The sequence below is a fragment of the Schistocerca americana genome, chromosome 3 (genome assembly GCF_021461395.2).
Source record: "Schistocerca americana isolate TAMUIC-IGC-003095 chromosome 3, iqSchAmer2.1, whole genome shotgun sequence".
Lineage (NCBI taxonomy): Eukaryota > Metazoa > Arthropoda > Insecta > Orthoptera > Acrididae > Schistocerca > Schistocerca americana.
In genome coordinates, this window is record NC_060121.1 from 522,067,404 (window position 1) to 522,084,737 (window position 17,334).

Sequence of the window (17,334 nt, forward strand, 5' to 3'; positions counted from 1 at the left end):
CATAGTGCTCAGAGCCACGACTGAAGAAAATCATTCAGCGTGGCAGAAATGCCGCCGTTCCGCAAATTGCTGCAGATTTCAATGCAGGGCCATCAACAGTTGTCAGCGTGCGAACCACTCAATGAAATATCATCGATATGGGCTTTCGGAGCCGAAGGCCCACTCGTGTACCTTTGATGACTGCACGACACAAAGCTTTATGCGTCACCTGGTCCCGTCAACACCGTCGTTGGACTATTGATGACTGGAAACATGTCTGGTCGGACGAGTCTAATTTCAAATTGTATCGAGCGGACGGACGTGTACTGGTATGGACGCAACCTCATGATTCCATGGACTGTTCAAGCTGGTGGAGGCTCCGTAATTGTGTGGGGCGTATGCACTAGGAGTGATATGGGACGCCTGATACGTCTAGATATGATTCTGACAAGTGATACGTAAGCAAGCATCCTGTCTGATCACCTGCATCCATTCACGTCCATTGTGCACTCCGCCGCCCTTGAACAATTCCAGTAGGACAATGCGACACCCCGCACCTCCAGAATTGCTGCAGAATTGCTGCTAGGAACACTCTTCTGAGTTTAAACACTTCGTCTGATCACCAAACACCCCAGACGTGAACATTATTGAGCATATCTGGAATGCCTTGCAACGTGCTGTTCAGAAGAGATCTCCACCCCCTCGTACTCTTACGGATTTATGGACAGCCCTGCATTATTCGTAGTGCCAGTTCCTTCCAGCACTACTTCAGACGTTAGTCTACTCTATGCCATGTCGCGTTGCTGCGCTTCTGCGTGCTCGCGGGGGCCCTACACGATTTAGGCAGGTGTACCAGTTTCTTTGGCTCTTCATTGTATCCTAAACTGAGAAATGAAAAATTAATAATTGAGAAAGTCTCGAATTTACTAAGTAGTTACTCATGGAGAGCGATAGTGACTAACTCGGCTACCTGTCCAGGAGGATGTTCTTGATAAAGTACGAAAACTGAAATGTATGTGCCGAATTGTGATACAGATCCTGAAACGGTGCACATCTCTCGGTCTTTACTCGAAGATCAAACTTGTCGCTGGCTCCTCCCTTTTCATTCCACACGATGCAGAGGCTTTCCCACAGCACTATGGTCCAAGCGTATCTTGGCGATAGCATTAGTGGGAGGACTGAGAGGGTGAAGGTTTCTTTCTGAGAATGAAATCCTTTACACTTTGGGAAGTATATGATGCACCGAGTTTGCAGATAAGACATACTCCCTGCCTTTCTCTTAGACACAATTCCATCATTATAGACCCTTCCTTAGTTTCACAGCACCGTGGAAGACCCTCTACAGAATTTGGAAGGAAAGCGAAGGAGCATAGAGAAAGTTTAAGTTTTGAGATGCTACATAAGGCATGCTTGGGATGTGTAATTGGTGGCACACTGCCCGTGAATGGCACGGATACGGATAAGCGCAGTAATCCAACGTGCTATCCTAGCTTGCCACATACAGTTAACACAGCGAGTATTCGGCAAAGAGTAAAAGAATTCGTTCTGAGGGCTGCGGCTGTTTTTTTCTACACTTATGGCCCCACACCGTATTAGGTTATTCACATCATTATAAAGTTGCACGTTATAAATATATGTAGACGTACTTAATTTATTTGATGAAGCAACACGTTTCGAGGTATAAATTTCGTCATGAAGCTGCAATGGCAGCACAAAAGTATTTAGCAAAAGAACTTATTGATATTAAAATTGTTCTGTACAGTCCTGGTATGTGTTGTGTTCCTCCTGTTGAGACATAGGAGGATAATCTAATATGATAGAACATTCACATCATCTGTTGGCGTACTGTTCACATAAAGAATTTTAAATAGTCACTCACTTTGTTCATGGTAAATTTTTGTCTTCGTATGATGTGCTCAGTTGCCTCTCTGAAATCTCTTTTCATATTCTTGAAAGTCACGGTGGAATAACAGTCACTGTGGGGTTAGATATTCATTCACGTTAGTTTGCCCAACCAACACAATATGTAAAACGACGCATATACACTGACGGACCACTACTAGACTAGTACTCCAGTATTTCGAAGCCAGTGGTATGTTTTGAATAAACTGCATTCTTATCCGAGATTATTTTCCGTAGAGGAAAAAATCCATTCCTACTGATGAATGGTGCTGTGAGTACATAATGGCTAGAGCCCGAATTTTTATAATTACATATTTCGTTCCTTTATAAAAAATTAAATGTTGCACTGAAAGGATCATTAGTTCAAAGTTTTGAATTACGTAGTTTACATATTTTTGGCATAATACATGTTTCACCCTATTTTAAATAATTTTACATATTTTAATATCATTACAGAATTATTATACATTTTCATTACATAGACAGAAAGGAAAAAACGTAACTTTTATTGTTGTGTTTCTCATACTGTCGTCAGTCCCGTCACTCTCGAAGTTAAATTACACAAGTTCGATATTGACAATAATTATTTATTTTAAACGTTTTCCTTTCTTGTTCTCGAACGCTTCACAATGAGTACGGTAGTAGTCAGTTGCGTTTAAGTTAACCATGGCACCGACTGAGTCTTCGGTGTCATCGGAGCTGAAAACAAGAGTTTCTATTAAGAGTGCTTTAACCATTGATGGTAAAATAATCCTCTGCCAAACTTGTGATAAACTTATAGGATGTACGGTGAAATCTCTCACTGAATATTTACGAAGCAATCTGCATATTAAGAATAAACAATGGATTTTTTCAAAGAAACAGGTTTTACTTACACAGTTGGAGGATAACCTACATCATCTAATAGTGAATTTCACGAAGAACTGTTTTGTGCATTGGTTGCAGGGACATACACTGGAACAAACTTCTGATACCTGAATTTACACATTTCTTACAGAAATACTGCAACTGCAACACTACCGACGACTCCACACTCAGGAACAAACGCCAGGGCTCTTGCTGTGTTGGCATGTTAAAAAAAAAAAAAAATCAGGGCTGCCATTGACAAACCATCTATATGGATTTCTGCTGATGAGACGACGGACTTTGTAGGTTGTTTCAGCACTAATCTAACTGTGGGCAAGTTGGATCCTGAGGCTGCATCTAAACTTTATTTAATTTATTGTAAACCTTGGAGGCAAAGAAAAGACACAACAGTTGCAAGAATTCATTAGTGACGTTCTTAAGGTGGTACGGCCAGATGGCGTAAATGAAGAGAGGGTCCTGCTGTTGCACACGATGCATCTCCATACATGTTGAAAGTGGGGAAATCGCATAATGCATTCCATCCTAACTTGGTGTGTGTTACATGTACGGGCGATAGAGATAATTAGACACAGAGACAGACATCAATTCCCAGGAGTCAACAGACCGATATCAGGTTTCCTTGAAATGGGCTTATCGTGAGCAACGCTACAAGTAGCAGCTGCCTGAAGTATCTCTAAAATTTTGTATTTGTGGGGATTCACAGCCTCCAGATGCTTATTAAACGTACATATGGTCTATAGCAGGCTGTAATGCGATGTTTATTTAATCGTGCTTTAAGCTAATTTCGATTAAGCGTCTTTGTGAAGCACATTTGTAACATCTGTATTTCATGTCATTTTCAAATCACTCTTAATTACAAGCAGCCATATTCCGTCATTTTACGAACGGTAACATAGTATCTATCTCTGCCTCCGGAGCCAGCAATAACAAGGTGCACAACATGGACCGAAGCTGTGATTTTCTACAGTGAGCATCTGAGGCTATGAAGTCTGCGATGGAGAACTTTTCCTCTGATCCTGCAGTGACTGTGAATGAATCCTTGCCAGCATTCAACAGTTCTGAAGTGATCAATTAATTTTCATATGAGACTTCCAGTAGAGGCTGTGGTAATAATGGAGGATAGAGCTCGGAATGTCATACTTGTACCAGGTGAAGTGGATTGTGGAATTTCCAGGAAACTGCAATATGCGCTGAGTAAGAAAACAAGAGGCTCAGATATTGTTGTACTGAAATTGTGGAACCCCCTGAGAATATTATTCCTAGCCCAATCCCTCTGTATGAATATGCACCATTGACCTCTTGCGAAATTGAGCGATCTTTCTCTATTTATAAAAACATGTTGTCAGACAGAAGACTGTGCGTGGCAACCGAACGTTTGGAAACGTGTATTATAATTGACTGTGCATTCAGTTCCAGTGTAACTTAAACGCTTCAACGTCAGACACCTGTACTTCAGTACTATTTAGCCGAAGTAAACTGACTAAGAATTAAAACAGAAAATCGACTTGCCTACCTAGGAACTTATGTTTCCTAGTAAAAAATTTGAATTTAGGTATAAATGCTTCATTACATATTTCACATACTTTGTTTACATATTTATGTGCAAGTTTCTTAATTTAATATTACTTAAAATGTGGGCTGTAATGATGGCTGTTAAGTGTATCTCTTCAGGCGGAATGCAACACAACATGCTTAGAGAAGGTGCTAATACTCATTGCCGTCGTGTTTCTGACTTTTGAGAAAAGCCTATTATTGATAACAGGTATAGGTAAGCTTAATACCAAAAGGTCGCAGAACCTCGGGAAGAATGTGTAGGAAGAACAGAACACACCGATCCTTCTACATCTACAACCATACTCCGCAAGCCTTGAGTAGGCCTACGTCTATAGGTTCTTCCTTCTATTCCAGTCTCGTATTGTTCGTGGAAAGAAATATTGTCAGTATTCCTCTGTGTGGGCTCTAATCTCTCTGATTTTATCCTTATCGTCTCTTCGCGAGATATACGTAGGAGGGAACAATATACAGCTTGACTCCTCGGTGTAGAAATGTTCTCGAAACATTAACAAAATCCCGTACCGAGCTACTGAGGGTCTCTCTTGCAGAGTCTTCCACTGGAGTTTATCTATCATCTCCGTAACGCTTTCGCGATCACTAAACGATCCCGCAACGAAGCGCGCTGCTGTCCGTTGGATCTTTTCTATCTCTTCTGTCAACTCTATCTGGTACGGATCCCACACCGGTGAGCAGTATCCAAGCAGTGAGCGAATAAGTGCACTGTAACCTACTTCCTTTGTTTTCGGCCTGCATTCCCTTAGGATTCTTCCAATAGTCTGGCATCTGCTTTACCGACGATTAATTTTATATGGTTATTCCATTTTAAATCACTCGTAATGCCTACGCCCATGTAATTTATGGAATTAACTGCTTCCACTTGCTGACCTGCTATATTGTAGCTAAATGATAAAGGACCTTTCTTTCTATGTATTCGCGGCACATTACACTAGTCTACATTGAGATTCAATTGCCATTCCCTGCACCATGCGTCAATTCGTTGGAGATCCTCCTACATTTCAGTACAATTTTCCATTGCTACAACCTCTCGATATACCACAGCATCATCCGCAAAAAGCCTCAGTGAACTTCCGATGTTATCCAGAACGTCATTTACATATATTGTCAATAGCAACGGTCCTACGGCACTCCCCTCCGGCACACCTGAAATCACTCTTACTTCGGAAGACTTCTCTCCATTGACAATGACATGCTGCGTTCTGTTACCTAGGAACTCTTCAATCCAATCACACAAATGGTCTGATGGTCCATATGCTTTTACTTTGTTCAAGGAGAACTACAACATGAGAAGATTACACAGATAACAAAAGTTGAAATCCGAGCAGAGGATACGTTCGGTAACAGATTACCGGAGACTGGATTGAGACCCTGAGTCGTCATGCGTCCATTTCCTCTGATACCGTACCACATACAACAGAGAACTGCATACCGTAGAGCCAGATTTAGCTGGGACATTGACATACTGTGGTGTTCAGAGCTGAGGTTTGCTTCTGTCAGTGGCGCTCAGATTGACATCAACGTATGCGTAAAAGACTTGGTGAAAAGTCAAAGAAAGCAGCGATTCTCGAAACGCACACCTCTCCAACAACTAGATCATGATGTGGGGAGCTATTATGACAATAGGATAGTTTTGGTAATTTGTTGAATGTAGGCTGAACGGTCGTCAGTAAGTAGCAGGAATGGTGAATCCTGCTGTCATAACCCTTCACGACCAGGGTACCAAACAGTAAATTCCAGGAGGATGTTGCAAGATAATCATAAACAGCTTGAGGAATTGACGAATTTTTCACTGGAGTAACCGGTCATCCATAGATTATGTCTGGGCTGAGAAGGAAACACCAGACACACTATCTAATCAAAATGCTTCAGTCACCCCAATGTAATGCAGAATCGACCACTAGATGTTGAAGCAAGCAGATACACCAGTGTAAAAGAATCGTGCAGTATTGTGTTGTCAACAGAGAAGCAGCAACAACAGACGGTCAAGAGCGCTCAGTTACTTGAAACATGGACTAGTCCTTATATGTCACCTGAGTATCAAATCCATCAGGGCATTTCATTAAAGCTGTATGAGTCCACTGTTGGTGATGTAATTGTGAAGTGGAAACGTGAAGGAACAACCACAAGTAAGTGAAGACAAGGGAGACCTCATGTGTTGACAGACAGGGACCGTCAAGTAGAGGGGATGGTGGTTGTAAGAAAATCGCATGAAATCAGGAGAGGGAATATCTCTTGGGTGCTACCAGGAGTCCAGCTATCACAGCCCTGTGAGGAGGAGTTGAGGGCAACGGGGTACCATGGTCTCCATAAGCCACACATTTCTGTAATGAGTACTAAGCAGCACTCGAAGAGCGACACCACAGGGCAATGAATGGCTGGAGTGAGATAAAATGACCGTGTGGCATTATTGGCCGGGAGACCCTGTCTGGGGTTGTTTGACCACCTAGTGCAAGTCTATTTGACACTAGTTCGGTGACTTGATCGATGAAGATGATATCAAAGAAATTATTTTACTTGTTTATTTATTTTGGTTTTGGGCAGCAAAGACAACACAGCCAACAGTAGTTATACAAGAGCCATCTTAACGTGGTTACAATTTCCACATTCGAGCGATGATTTTCAACAGCTACAGTTGGCCTGGGTTACACCCGTGTCCCAGCCTCATGTGGATGAGAGAGGTCACATGACGTCTACTCAGCTTCATCAAAGTGATCAATGGCCGAGGAAAGACGTTCGGTTGTGCGCCCGACAGGTGGCCCCCCTTGTAGCGCTGGCGTTCGTGATATTCACATAATACAGTCGTGATAATGGGATGGAATAATAAGGACTACTCAAATACGCAGTTCGAAGCCGGTAATGGGCCCAAAATTCCGAGATCTAGAGGCAGTGACGCTAACCACTAAACCAAGAATTGAGGACTGGAAACGAGTGATCTGGAGCGATGAATGACGCTATACCCTACGTCAGTGCACTGGAAGGGTTTCGGTATAGGGAGTGCCTGAAGAATTTTACCTGCTGTGATATATAGTGCCAACAGTGGATTACGCAGGAGGTGTTGTTAGGGCATGGGAGTGTTTTTCGTGATTAGTATGTTGTCCCCTTTATTTTGATTAAAAAAACGCTAAGTTCAAAAGCATATGATCAGATTTTACAGTACTGTTTACTGCGTACAGTAGAGGAACTGTTCAGACACAAAGATTGTTTCAGCATGACAATGCAGCCTGTCATAAATCAGTATATGTGAGGCAATGAACATTCCTGAATGAGACTCACATGCCCAGAGTTCCAGCTTGAACCCAATGAGGGATGAGTTAGAACGAACTTCCGATCTAGATCCCAGCGTTCATAATAACTACCTTGTCTGGTTTCGGCTCTTCAGGAATAATGGGCTGTCATTCTTCAAAAACGGTTCAAATGGCTCTGAGCACTATGGGACTTAACTTCTGAGGTCATCGGTCCCCTAGAACTTAAACCTAACTAACCTAAGGACATCACACACATCCATGTCCGAAGCAGGATTCGAACCTGCGACCATAGGGGTCGCGCGGTTCCAGTCTGTAGCGCCTAGAACCGCTCAGCCACCCCGGTCGGCGCTGCCATTCTTCCACAGACATTTAGACACATTGTCGAAAGTGCCCCACCGCAGTCCAAGCCATTATAAAGGCGAAGGATAGATACACTCAGTACTAATTGCCACTAACAGTTGTCTAGGTACTTTTGATCAGATGGTATTCGTGTAAGGAAGTCTCAGTTCCAAATTACGTCTCCCTAGGAATTTTCAGTTTCCACAGTTGGTAACAAATGTTTAGCTGCCCGTACGTACGTGACCTCTGTCCACCGTATTGTTACGAGAGTTTGTTGTGTGGAGCAAGTGTAGCTTGTGTGTATGAAGGAATTCATTTTTTTTAATGCTCAGTTCATGTAATAGTCAAATTAACAGCCTACAGTGTTTTAAATATTGGGCTGTATTTCAGTCGTGTGTTGTTGTCTCTGGCGTGCAGTCGTTGTAGTCAAGGTTTTGGTCTGTGATGCTGTAGCGGCCAGTTAATAAATCTGGGGATGTTCGTAATTTCGTCTTCCTTGCACTTCCTATTTCTTCCCGGTGACCAAATTTGGAACTGTTAGTAAACACTGATTTTATTTTCTATTTATAACGATTACTTTACTCTTTTGATATTGGGAAAGGTAAGGGGGAGAGATATGTATTCGTTGTACGAAATACTTAGTTTGTTATAGCGAAACATGGTATTTATCTACACAGAAAGTCGTTTGGTATAAATCTTTGGAAGGCTGAAAAAACTGGAAAAGATTGTTCATTCATGACATTCAAGCGGTTCATAGTAGTGAAACTGTCTGGCAATGATAGAAAGAAAAAACGCATTTAAATTAATTGTACACTGTAGCACCAAAGAAACCGGTATAGGCACGAGTATTCAAATACAGAGATATGTAAAAGGGCAGAATACGGCGCTACGGTCGGCAATACCTATATAAGACAACAAGCATCTGGAGCAGTTGTTACATCGGTTACTGCTGCTACAATGTCAGGTTATCAAAATTGAAGGGCATTTGAACGTGGCATTGTAGTCGGTGCACGAGCGATGGGACACAGCATCCCCGAGGTAGCGATGAAGTGGGGATTTTCGCGGAGGACCATTTCACGAGTGTACTGTGAATATCAGGAAGCCGGTAAAACATCAATTCTGCGACATCCCTGTGGCCGGGAAAAGGTCCTGAAGGAACGGGACCAATGACGACTGAAGAGAAAAGTTCAACATTACAAAAGTGCAACCCTTCCGCAAATTATTGCAGATTTGAATACTGGGCAATTAACAAGAGTGAGCGTGACAACCATTCAACGAAACATCTTCTAGATGACTTTTCGGAGCCGATGACCCACTCGTGAATCCTTGATGACTGCACGACAGAAAGCTTTACGCCTCGCTTGGATCCGTCAGCGCTGACAATGGACTGTTGATGACTGGATACATGTTGCCTGGTCGGACGAGTCTTGAAGTTCAGATTGTATCGAGCGGAGCAGATGGACGTGTATTGGTATGGAGAGAACCTCACGAATCCATGGACCCTGCTTGTCAGCAGGGGACAGTTGAGGCTGGTGGAGGCTCTAATGGTCTTGTGCGTGTGCAGTTGGAGTGATATGGGAGCCCTGATACGTCTAGATACGTCTCTGACAGGTGACACGTACGTTAGCGTCCTGTCTGATCACTTGCATCCATTCAAGTGCATTGTGGATTCCGACGAACTTGGGAAATTCCAGCAGCACAATGCGACACTCCACACGTCCAGAATTGCTTCAGTTTGGCTCCAGGAACACTCTTCTGAATTTAATCGCTTCCGCTTGTAATAGTTCTTTATTTCCGTGACCATTACGGCACTGCAAACCCAGTTCTCGATATCAGTAATATCGTACTACTTTTCTGCGAAGTAACAGACATATTTTTGTGACAATATTCACATTTGGTTTTATTAATGTATAGGTACTCCGATGTATCGATATATTACAGTGATATGGTTCTTGTGTGTATTCATGTCTGTGAGACTGTCATAATCTTTGACTTACTTGTAAACGTTTTAGCGCGAATGCGCACAGAGCAGTCTTTCTTTCACTTTGCAGAAGTTAAGTTGTTATTTCACTTTGTAAAAGAACAATCAGTTTTGTGTTTGGTTAAAGTGGGAATTAAATATATGAAGATTGATACAAAACTGTTTTCTTGATGATGTGACAATTAAGAAGAAGTATATGTGACTTTACAAGAAGTTTAATAAAAATGTGGATCGTGAACACCAAGTCAAAAATTATTTCTGCCATACCATTGTTCTGATCTGGGATTGTTTGATCATTAAGAATTTCCTGAAAAACGCATTTGTTAGGTCTTCAAATATTGCTAAAATACAGATCTGGACCTTCTAGCAGTCAAAGTGGAATCACCCTAGAATCAACAAGATGAACCATAACAACTTCGACGAAATCTACGTGGGAATCCATTCAAGATAAGTGCCAAAATTAAAGACTTTTTTACAGTGAGTTCATTATTTCCATTCTGACGATACCATCCACAGTCAATAACTTTGTTGTTGCCCGATAAAGCGAACATATGCTGCGTGAGCAACATTATTAATCTGATTTCTAACCTATTTTGCAAGTGGTGGTATTGTTAGACGCTGGGCACCAGATGAACATCACTGAGTATATTTGGGATGCCTCGGCAACGTGCTGATCAGAAGAGATCTCCACCCCCTCGTACTCTTACGGATTTATGGACAGCCCTGCGGGATTCACGGTATCAATTCCCTCCAGCACTGCTTCATACATTAATCGAGTCCATGCCACGTCTTGCCGCATTTCTGCCTGCTCACCGAACCCTACACGATGTTAGGCAAGTATACCAATTTCATTGGCTCTTCAGTGTGTACGAATTTGTAGCCCTTCCGTAACATTTCAGGACTTCTCCTGAGGAACTAATGTGACGGAATTTGGGTACACTACCTTATTCGTGAGCGTGGATGACCACGTCTCACACCGATGTAGATGTGTAACTTCAGTTTCGAAATGAATAGACGTTTAATCGTTAAACACTCGTTAGCTGATTTGACAAATATCGGATTGGCGAAGCTTCGTGCTGGAGCACTTTACACCTCCTCCCTGCCGGCCGGGATGGCCGAGCGGTTCTAGGCTCTACAGTCTCGAACCGCGCGGATGCTACGGTCGCAGGTTCGAATCATGCCTCGGGCATGGATGTGTGTGATGTCCTTAGGTTAGTTAGGTTTAAGTAGTTCTAAGTTCTAGGGGAGTGATGACCTCAGAAGTTAAGTCCGTAGTGCTCAGAGCCATTTTGAACCTCCTCCCTGGTACTTTCCGGCACACTGTCTTCATTTCGGGTTCAAAATGGTTCAAATGGCTCTGAGCACTATGGGACTCAACAAAAAATGGTTCAAATGGCTCTGAGCACTATGCGACTTAACTTCTGAGGTCATTAGTCCCCTAGAACTCGGAACTAATTAAACCTAACTAACGTAAGGACATCACACACATCGATGCCCGAGGCAGGATTCGAACCCGTGACCGTAGCAGTCGCGCGGTTCCGGACTGAAGCGCCTAGAACCGCTCGGCCACCACGGCCGGCTTCATTTCGGGTCTTGCGTCCAGTGCTACTCCACACAGGCGCGATGACATCATTCGTGAAGAGCGCCAAATGCGACGCGGAAGCTGCTGGGGGGTCTGCCGTAAGTGGCGACGGCCACGCGCCGCAACGCCGCGCTCAGCGGACCCGCCGGCGTACCGGGCACCGCGGAAGCCGCGCCGCCGCATCACAATGAGCGAAAACGAAACGGTACGGAGCGGCCGGCGGCCGGCGGCCAGCGGCCACCAGCCAGCGGCGCAACGCCGGCCAACGGCTCGCCGCGACCGTCCCGTGCCGCCGCTGTTGCGCAACGGATGAAAGTGAAGTGGCGTGGCGCGGCGCGGCCGAGAGGGGTGTGCACCTCGCCGCTCCACTGTCCGTGACCTCCATCCTCGTCCAGCCACCGCGCAATGCCGAGGGACGCGCCGCGCCTCCGTACCAGCAGTCGTATAAAAGACCGCCGTCCCACCAGGCTCGGCACATTCGATCAGCTCACAGCAGACCGAACGCACTCAACCAACCATGTACAAGCTGGTGAGTACTCTCGTCGAACCCTCGGTTGCTTCAGTGACGCTCTGGGGTCTCCTAGCCACTATTAAGGAGACGCCAGCGACCATTTCGTTGCCTGTGCCTAACCTATCACATTTTCTTCTCGAACTCTTAACTTTCTCATACGCTCCATTTCAAGTTCTTTTTCAGTATTTTGAGATATATAGAACGAATGTGGCATAGAACGAATTTCGCACAGTAATTACCAAACTATCCGGCTCAAAGGCTGTGCAGTCAACACGTCTGGCAATCACACGTAGGAGCTACTTCCGAAATTCTGGTTGCCGCTCTGAAATGGGGTGAAACACGGGGAGTGCCAATTATCAGTTCAGTGCCGTGTCTAATTTGTCGCATTTTCCATTGAATCGTTAACTTCCCAGTAGACTCCAGTCCGCGATTGCTGGGTATTTAGAGATTTATGGAATCACTCTATTATTGCTATTATTGTCACTATTATTATCAGCATCGTTCACGAACTATGAAAGTTATTCGTGCTGACGTCACAATGCTTACTCAAGTAGTTCTATTTTAGCATTTAATTTTCCAGTTCATCACACATAAGGTTTTCATATCTTCTCTGATGTTATCGAGGTAACGTAGTCTTGTCCTTCTAGGAGGTCTTCATCCTTGAGCATGTTCAGTACGTACTCGATACATTTTTCCTGTCCTCTGGAGCTCGAAGTGTGAGTCCAATTCAACTAAGTTTCCTACCTTTGATTTTGGATGCAATTTCTGTTTCTCTCTCTCTCTCCTCTCTCTCTCTCTCTCTCTCTATATATATATATATATATATATATATATATATATATATATATATATATATATTCCATTCCGCTATGTTTTTAATTTGAATCTCCCCCCCCCCCTCCCCCAAATATCTTCCTCACAATTTTGCTGTCAAGGATTATTAATTTCGTTTCTTCTGATTTTGTTCCATCTCTCAAAAGCATATCGAGCCCGGTTAGTAACTCGATGGGTGAGCGCTTGAGAACACGCAAGTCGCCGAAATAGCCGTCCATTGAGCTGCACGACGTTATGCGAACCTTTGAATTTCTCAAACAAGTTTGCTTTATAGTACGTCCAGTAATGCGAAATAGACATTCGCTTTTTGTACTCTGCTATTTATTTCATCTTTGAATTTACGGGCTCGGAAAGGTTCAAATGGCTCTTGGCACTACGGGACTTGACATCTGAGGTCATCAACCCCCTAGACTTAGAACTACTTAAACCTAACTAACCTAAGGACATCACACACATCCATGCCCGAGGCAGGATTCGAACCTGCGACCGTAGCAGCAGCGCGGTTCCGGATTGAATCGCCTAGAGCCGCTCGGTCAGAGCGGCTGGCAACATACGAGTACAAGCAATCACAGCATAATGTCTACATAGTTCAAGAAACTTTTTCCGCTTTGACATTGTTGTGTGTAGTTAGCAAGATTCCAAGATAACTGAACTTAAGTTGTCCACCACAAACGCCGAGCGGTCATCATGCCCGAGAAACAGACGGAGTGGCTAATTCCGCTATTGAGCGGTGCAGCTCTGGAAGGAATTTGCTGAGCAATTAATACGAGGGGCGCCAATGAGCAGTTCAATGCCGTGTCAGACTCAACCTCATTTTCATTCGCACTTCTTTATATTCCTCATATTGAAATCTGCGTTTCCCTAGGACTTGATTTAATCAGAATATGTCAAAATTGTCCAGGGCTGAGTGGTGAGCATGTCCGATAACGACACGCAGTGCCTTGTTTCTAAAATCGATCTTACCAAGGATTTTGCCATGGTGGAAAGACTGTACTACTCAGTTTCTTCATGAGAATTTACGACCTACTTGAAAGAGAAGTAGCAGCTCCAGTTTTGATAGACAAAATTTACTGTCCGAGACCTTTCCAGCCTTTTATTGCTTTCATGGCTCTAGAAAACGGCGCACTTCAGCTGTTAAATATTTTGTTATTTAAGTTATTCACCATCGATTTACCACACTAGACGACGCTGCAGTACGTTAGTAAGAAACAGAGCGCTCATGTGCCTGAACGTGTCGTCACAGCTGTTTTCTAATGGCATACAAAGCAATTAGTAAAGTAGTAAAATAATTGCCTTAATTGTCCACACTAGAAACCGCAACAAATTTTGATGGCGCCACACTGGGGATCCGAAGTGTTTCGTTCGTGCCTGCCCTGTTATTCATAAGCAGCGGCAAGCAAATATTAAACAGTAAATTTTGTTGCAGACAAAACTGGTTTACATATTTCCGTGGATCTACCGGTTTAGTATGAGTAATAATTTTCAGTAGACATTGGCATGAGTCTTAATATGGCGAGCGCCATCGTACACTAATACCGATGCAGCCACGGAAATATTTCCACGAGTTTTCACCATAAAAACATGAATGTCGTAAGTGAAACGATTCATGATTATAACACGGTTCCTTACGATACAACCGAGCTACGGCCTACGACGACGCTCGATATGTTTACGTAAGTGTTCCAGCGAGACCTTGCCTTCCGGATCCTACCTGGATCTCTTAATACTTCACTTAATCCAGTTCGCATGAAATGTACCAAGACATTCGAGTGGTGGAGTGTGTTCACTTACCTGTTGTACACCTCAAAGATTCCCTATATCTTTCATCTAAAGCAAGAGTTGCTAAATTGTTAATTACAAGTAATAGGTTACAACGCTCCGGTTCCAGTTAGGTACTAGGTCCCTGTAGCCTATTAATTGTTTGGTATGTTCCTTCCATACAGATGGTTAGCATAACTGTAACAATGTGTTCTAACTATTTACGTAAAATTTCTATACTTGGCTTTCCTATAGCAGATCACATTTACAGGGTACGCGAGTGCAGAACTGCTGCCAGGAAAGCACAATACATCTCGAGCTGTAAATGTGTCACGGTTTCCGCGTGTGGCACTGCTTCCTTAGTTGAAAGACTCTTCACTCACGAGCCCACGCCTGCTATGTTACCCAAGGAACGAATTCGTCCATTCCGTGAGAACACACTGACCACGCTGAGCTTTAATGAGTCACAGCAGCCACGCGGAACGGTTGCGATAGAACGTTCCGAGGAAACGAACACTTTGCAGGCACATGAATAGCACTGCGAATGTAGGGTGCTATTGGTGCACAATAGACTGAACGATGGAAATTCGATGCTGTCATTTGCAATGGCAAGAAAGGAACGTTATTGAATTGTTTAAAATTACTATAATTATAACAGCTAGAAAAAAGCCTTGTACTAAACACTAAACAGTTTTCTCGTTGCTATCCAAAAGCAAGGTGCATAGTCAATACTCTGTTTTCCGTTGGCGAGTCCTATCGTAGTAAAAATTAAACACGGTGCAGTGTGGAACGTATAATTTGCTTAATAGGTACAACTAAGTAAAATCGCTATTTTAATAGTTCCGTTACATGTCGCTCACCCCCCAGTTTACAGCAGGTGTCGCTGTGTGCTTGCAGGTGATCCTGCCCCTCTTCTTCGCCGCCGTGTCGGCCGGCTACTTGGGAGGCTACGCCGCAGCACCCGCGTACGCCGCGGCCTACGCCGCCCCCGTGGCGGTGGCCCATGCCGCCCCCGTAGTCGCCGCCGCCCCCGTCGTCAAGGCCGTGGCCCCCATCGCCACCTCCTACGCTAACACCTACAAGGTCTCCATCGGCGCTGCCCCTGTGGCCTACGCCGCCCCCGCCGTCATCAAGGCCCCCGTCGCCTACGCCGCCCCCGCTGTCGTCAAGGCCCCCGTGGCCTACGCCGCCCCCGTGGCCTACGCCGCCCCTGCCGTCGTGAAGGCCCCCGTCGCCTACGCCGCCCCTGTAGCCTACGCTGCCGCCCCCGCTTACCTGAAGACCTACCTGCACTAAGAAGAGATCGCCAGTATCACAGCTTGTGTACATAATCATTAACCCTATTTAATGAAGTCACCTGCCTCGATTTTTCAATAAAAGCAAAACGAAAGAAATTACAGTGCTCTAATTATTTCTAAATACTCCTTGTTCCGTCATTACCATACTTAAATTAGCATAACGCCGCAACATGTGAGCCTGTGAGGAAGGCAGAACTGTACAACGAAAAACGAATCCAAAGTTGCATATTTTATGCTTTTTAGTCACTCAGTCTGTATGTGCTGTAACTGTTCGTTGCACGTTTTTGAGATGGTTTTCACATTTTTGGAAATACCACTTGTGACAATTTTACGATGATCTGAAAACGGGTCTCGCCCGAAACTAGTCATCGGGTGAATAAAAAAAAAATTGCAACTTTGGACTGGTTTTTTGTTGTACTGATTAACAAAAATTGCTGATACACAGCTTTCCAGCACGCTGGAATTTCGTACACATTATACACAGAACAATGCCATGACGTGTTGCGGTGTGAAGTAGAGGCTATTACTTGCATACGCACCGCATGTAGATTCAGATGCAACAACTAGAACCTTTCACAGTTGGTATTGTTCTCCTTTTTGAAAAGAGAATTCACAAATATAAATAGAAAAAGCAGTTATCATGTTTTACACAAATATTTTGAAGCAGCCGCAGTTTTACTTCATGACTCTATAGTCCTCGGCCCAGGAAAGAGATAAAATACATATTTTCATACCTTTTGGTCTCACAGGTTTTTTAATGGATCCATACCACCTTCAAATGTGAATTATAAGTTTATTTTCACACTATTACACAGTTTCGGCCTTAGCATCTTTTCAGGTAACATTGGTCATCAAAAGTCTGCGATGGTAAATATTGCCATACGGATCTCTTCTACCTGTTACATATGAAGCCGAAATTATCCAATAATCTCAAAATAAATAAAATTTAATATTTGAAAGAATTCGTGGCAACAGTGAACCCGAGTTCAACGAAAAGCGTTTTTTGTTTTATATTTTTCTAAGCTTTTACTAACAACCACTACTTACAAATGCGTCTGTGTGGTTTGAATTCTTAGTGAATTTGGCGCACTTGTTAACCAATAACTTTGCAAGTTTTTTTGCAGGTTACCTTATCCTACGGGCTCTTGTGTTCCTTGGGGCAGGTGTTCGATCAACCGACTGGCCTGAGGAAACCTGAGTATTTCGAGACGTAATGACCGACTCTGTAGAAGCCACGCAAAATCAGGGCTTATGGTGGTCGCAATAATCGATCCTTTACTGCCTTTAGATTGAACTAACGGCGCAACATATTACATAAATTTAAGACAACATCTCCAAAGTCAAGGTCTAGCAACTATTATTTTCTGACTTAATTTACTGAAGAACTAAATTCGGTTGTTTTCATAGTAGTGGATCACGTCTTTCTCAAGATCTCAAATTGGAAAACAAATGATTTACAATTGTGT

General features: G+C 43.6%; 1 protein-coding gene across 1 annotated transcript; it reads left to right on the top strand.

Moving 5' to 3' along the window:
• The first annotated feature begins 11,862 nt into the window (after nucleotides 1–11,862).
• On the top strand, nucleotides 11,863–15,964 carry LOC124606731 (cuticle protein 38-like). The gene is made up of 2 exons (XM_047138763.1): nucleotides 11,863–11,996; nucleotides 15,468–15,964. Exons 1-2 carry the CDS (start codon nucleotides 11,985–11,987, stop codon nucleotides 15,864–15,866), a joined length of 411 nt encoding a protein of 136 aa, XP_046994719.1. The 5' UTR covers nucleotides 11,863–11,984; the 3' UTR covers nucleotides 15,867–15,964.
• The last annotated feature ends 1,370 nt before the right edge of the window (nucleotides 15,965–17,334 follow it).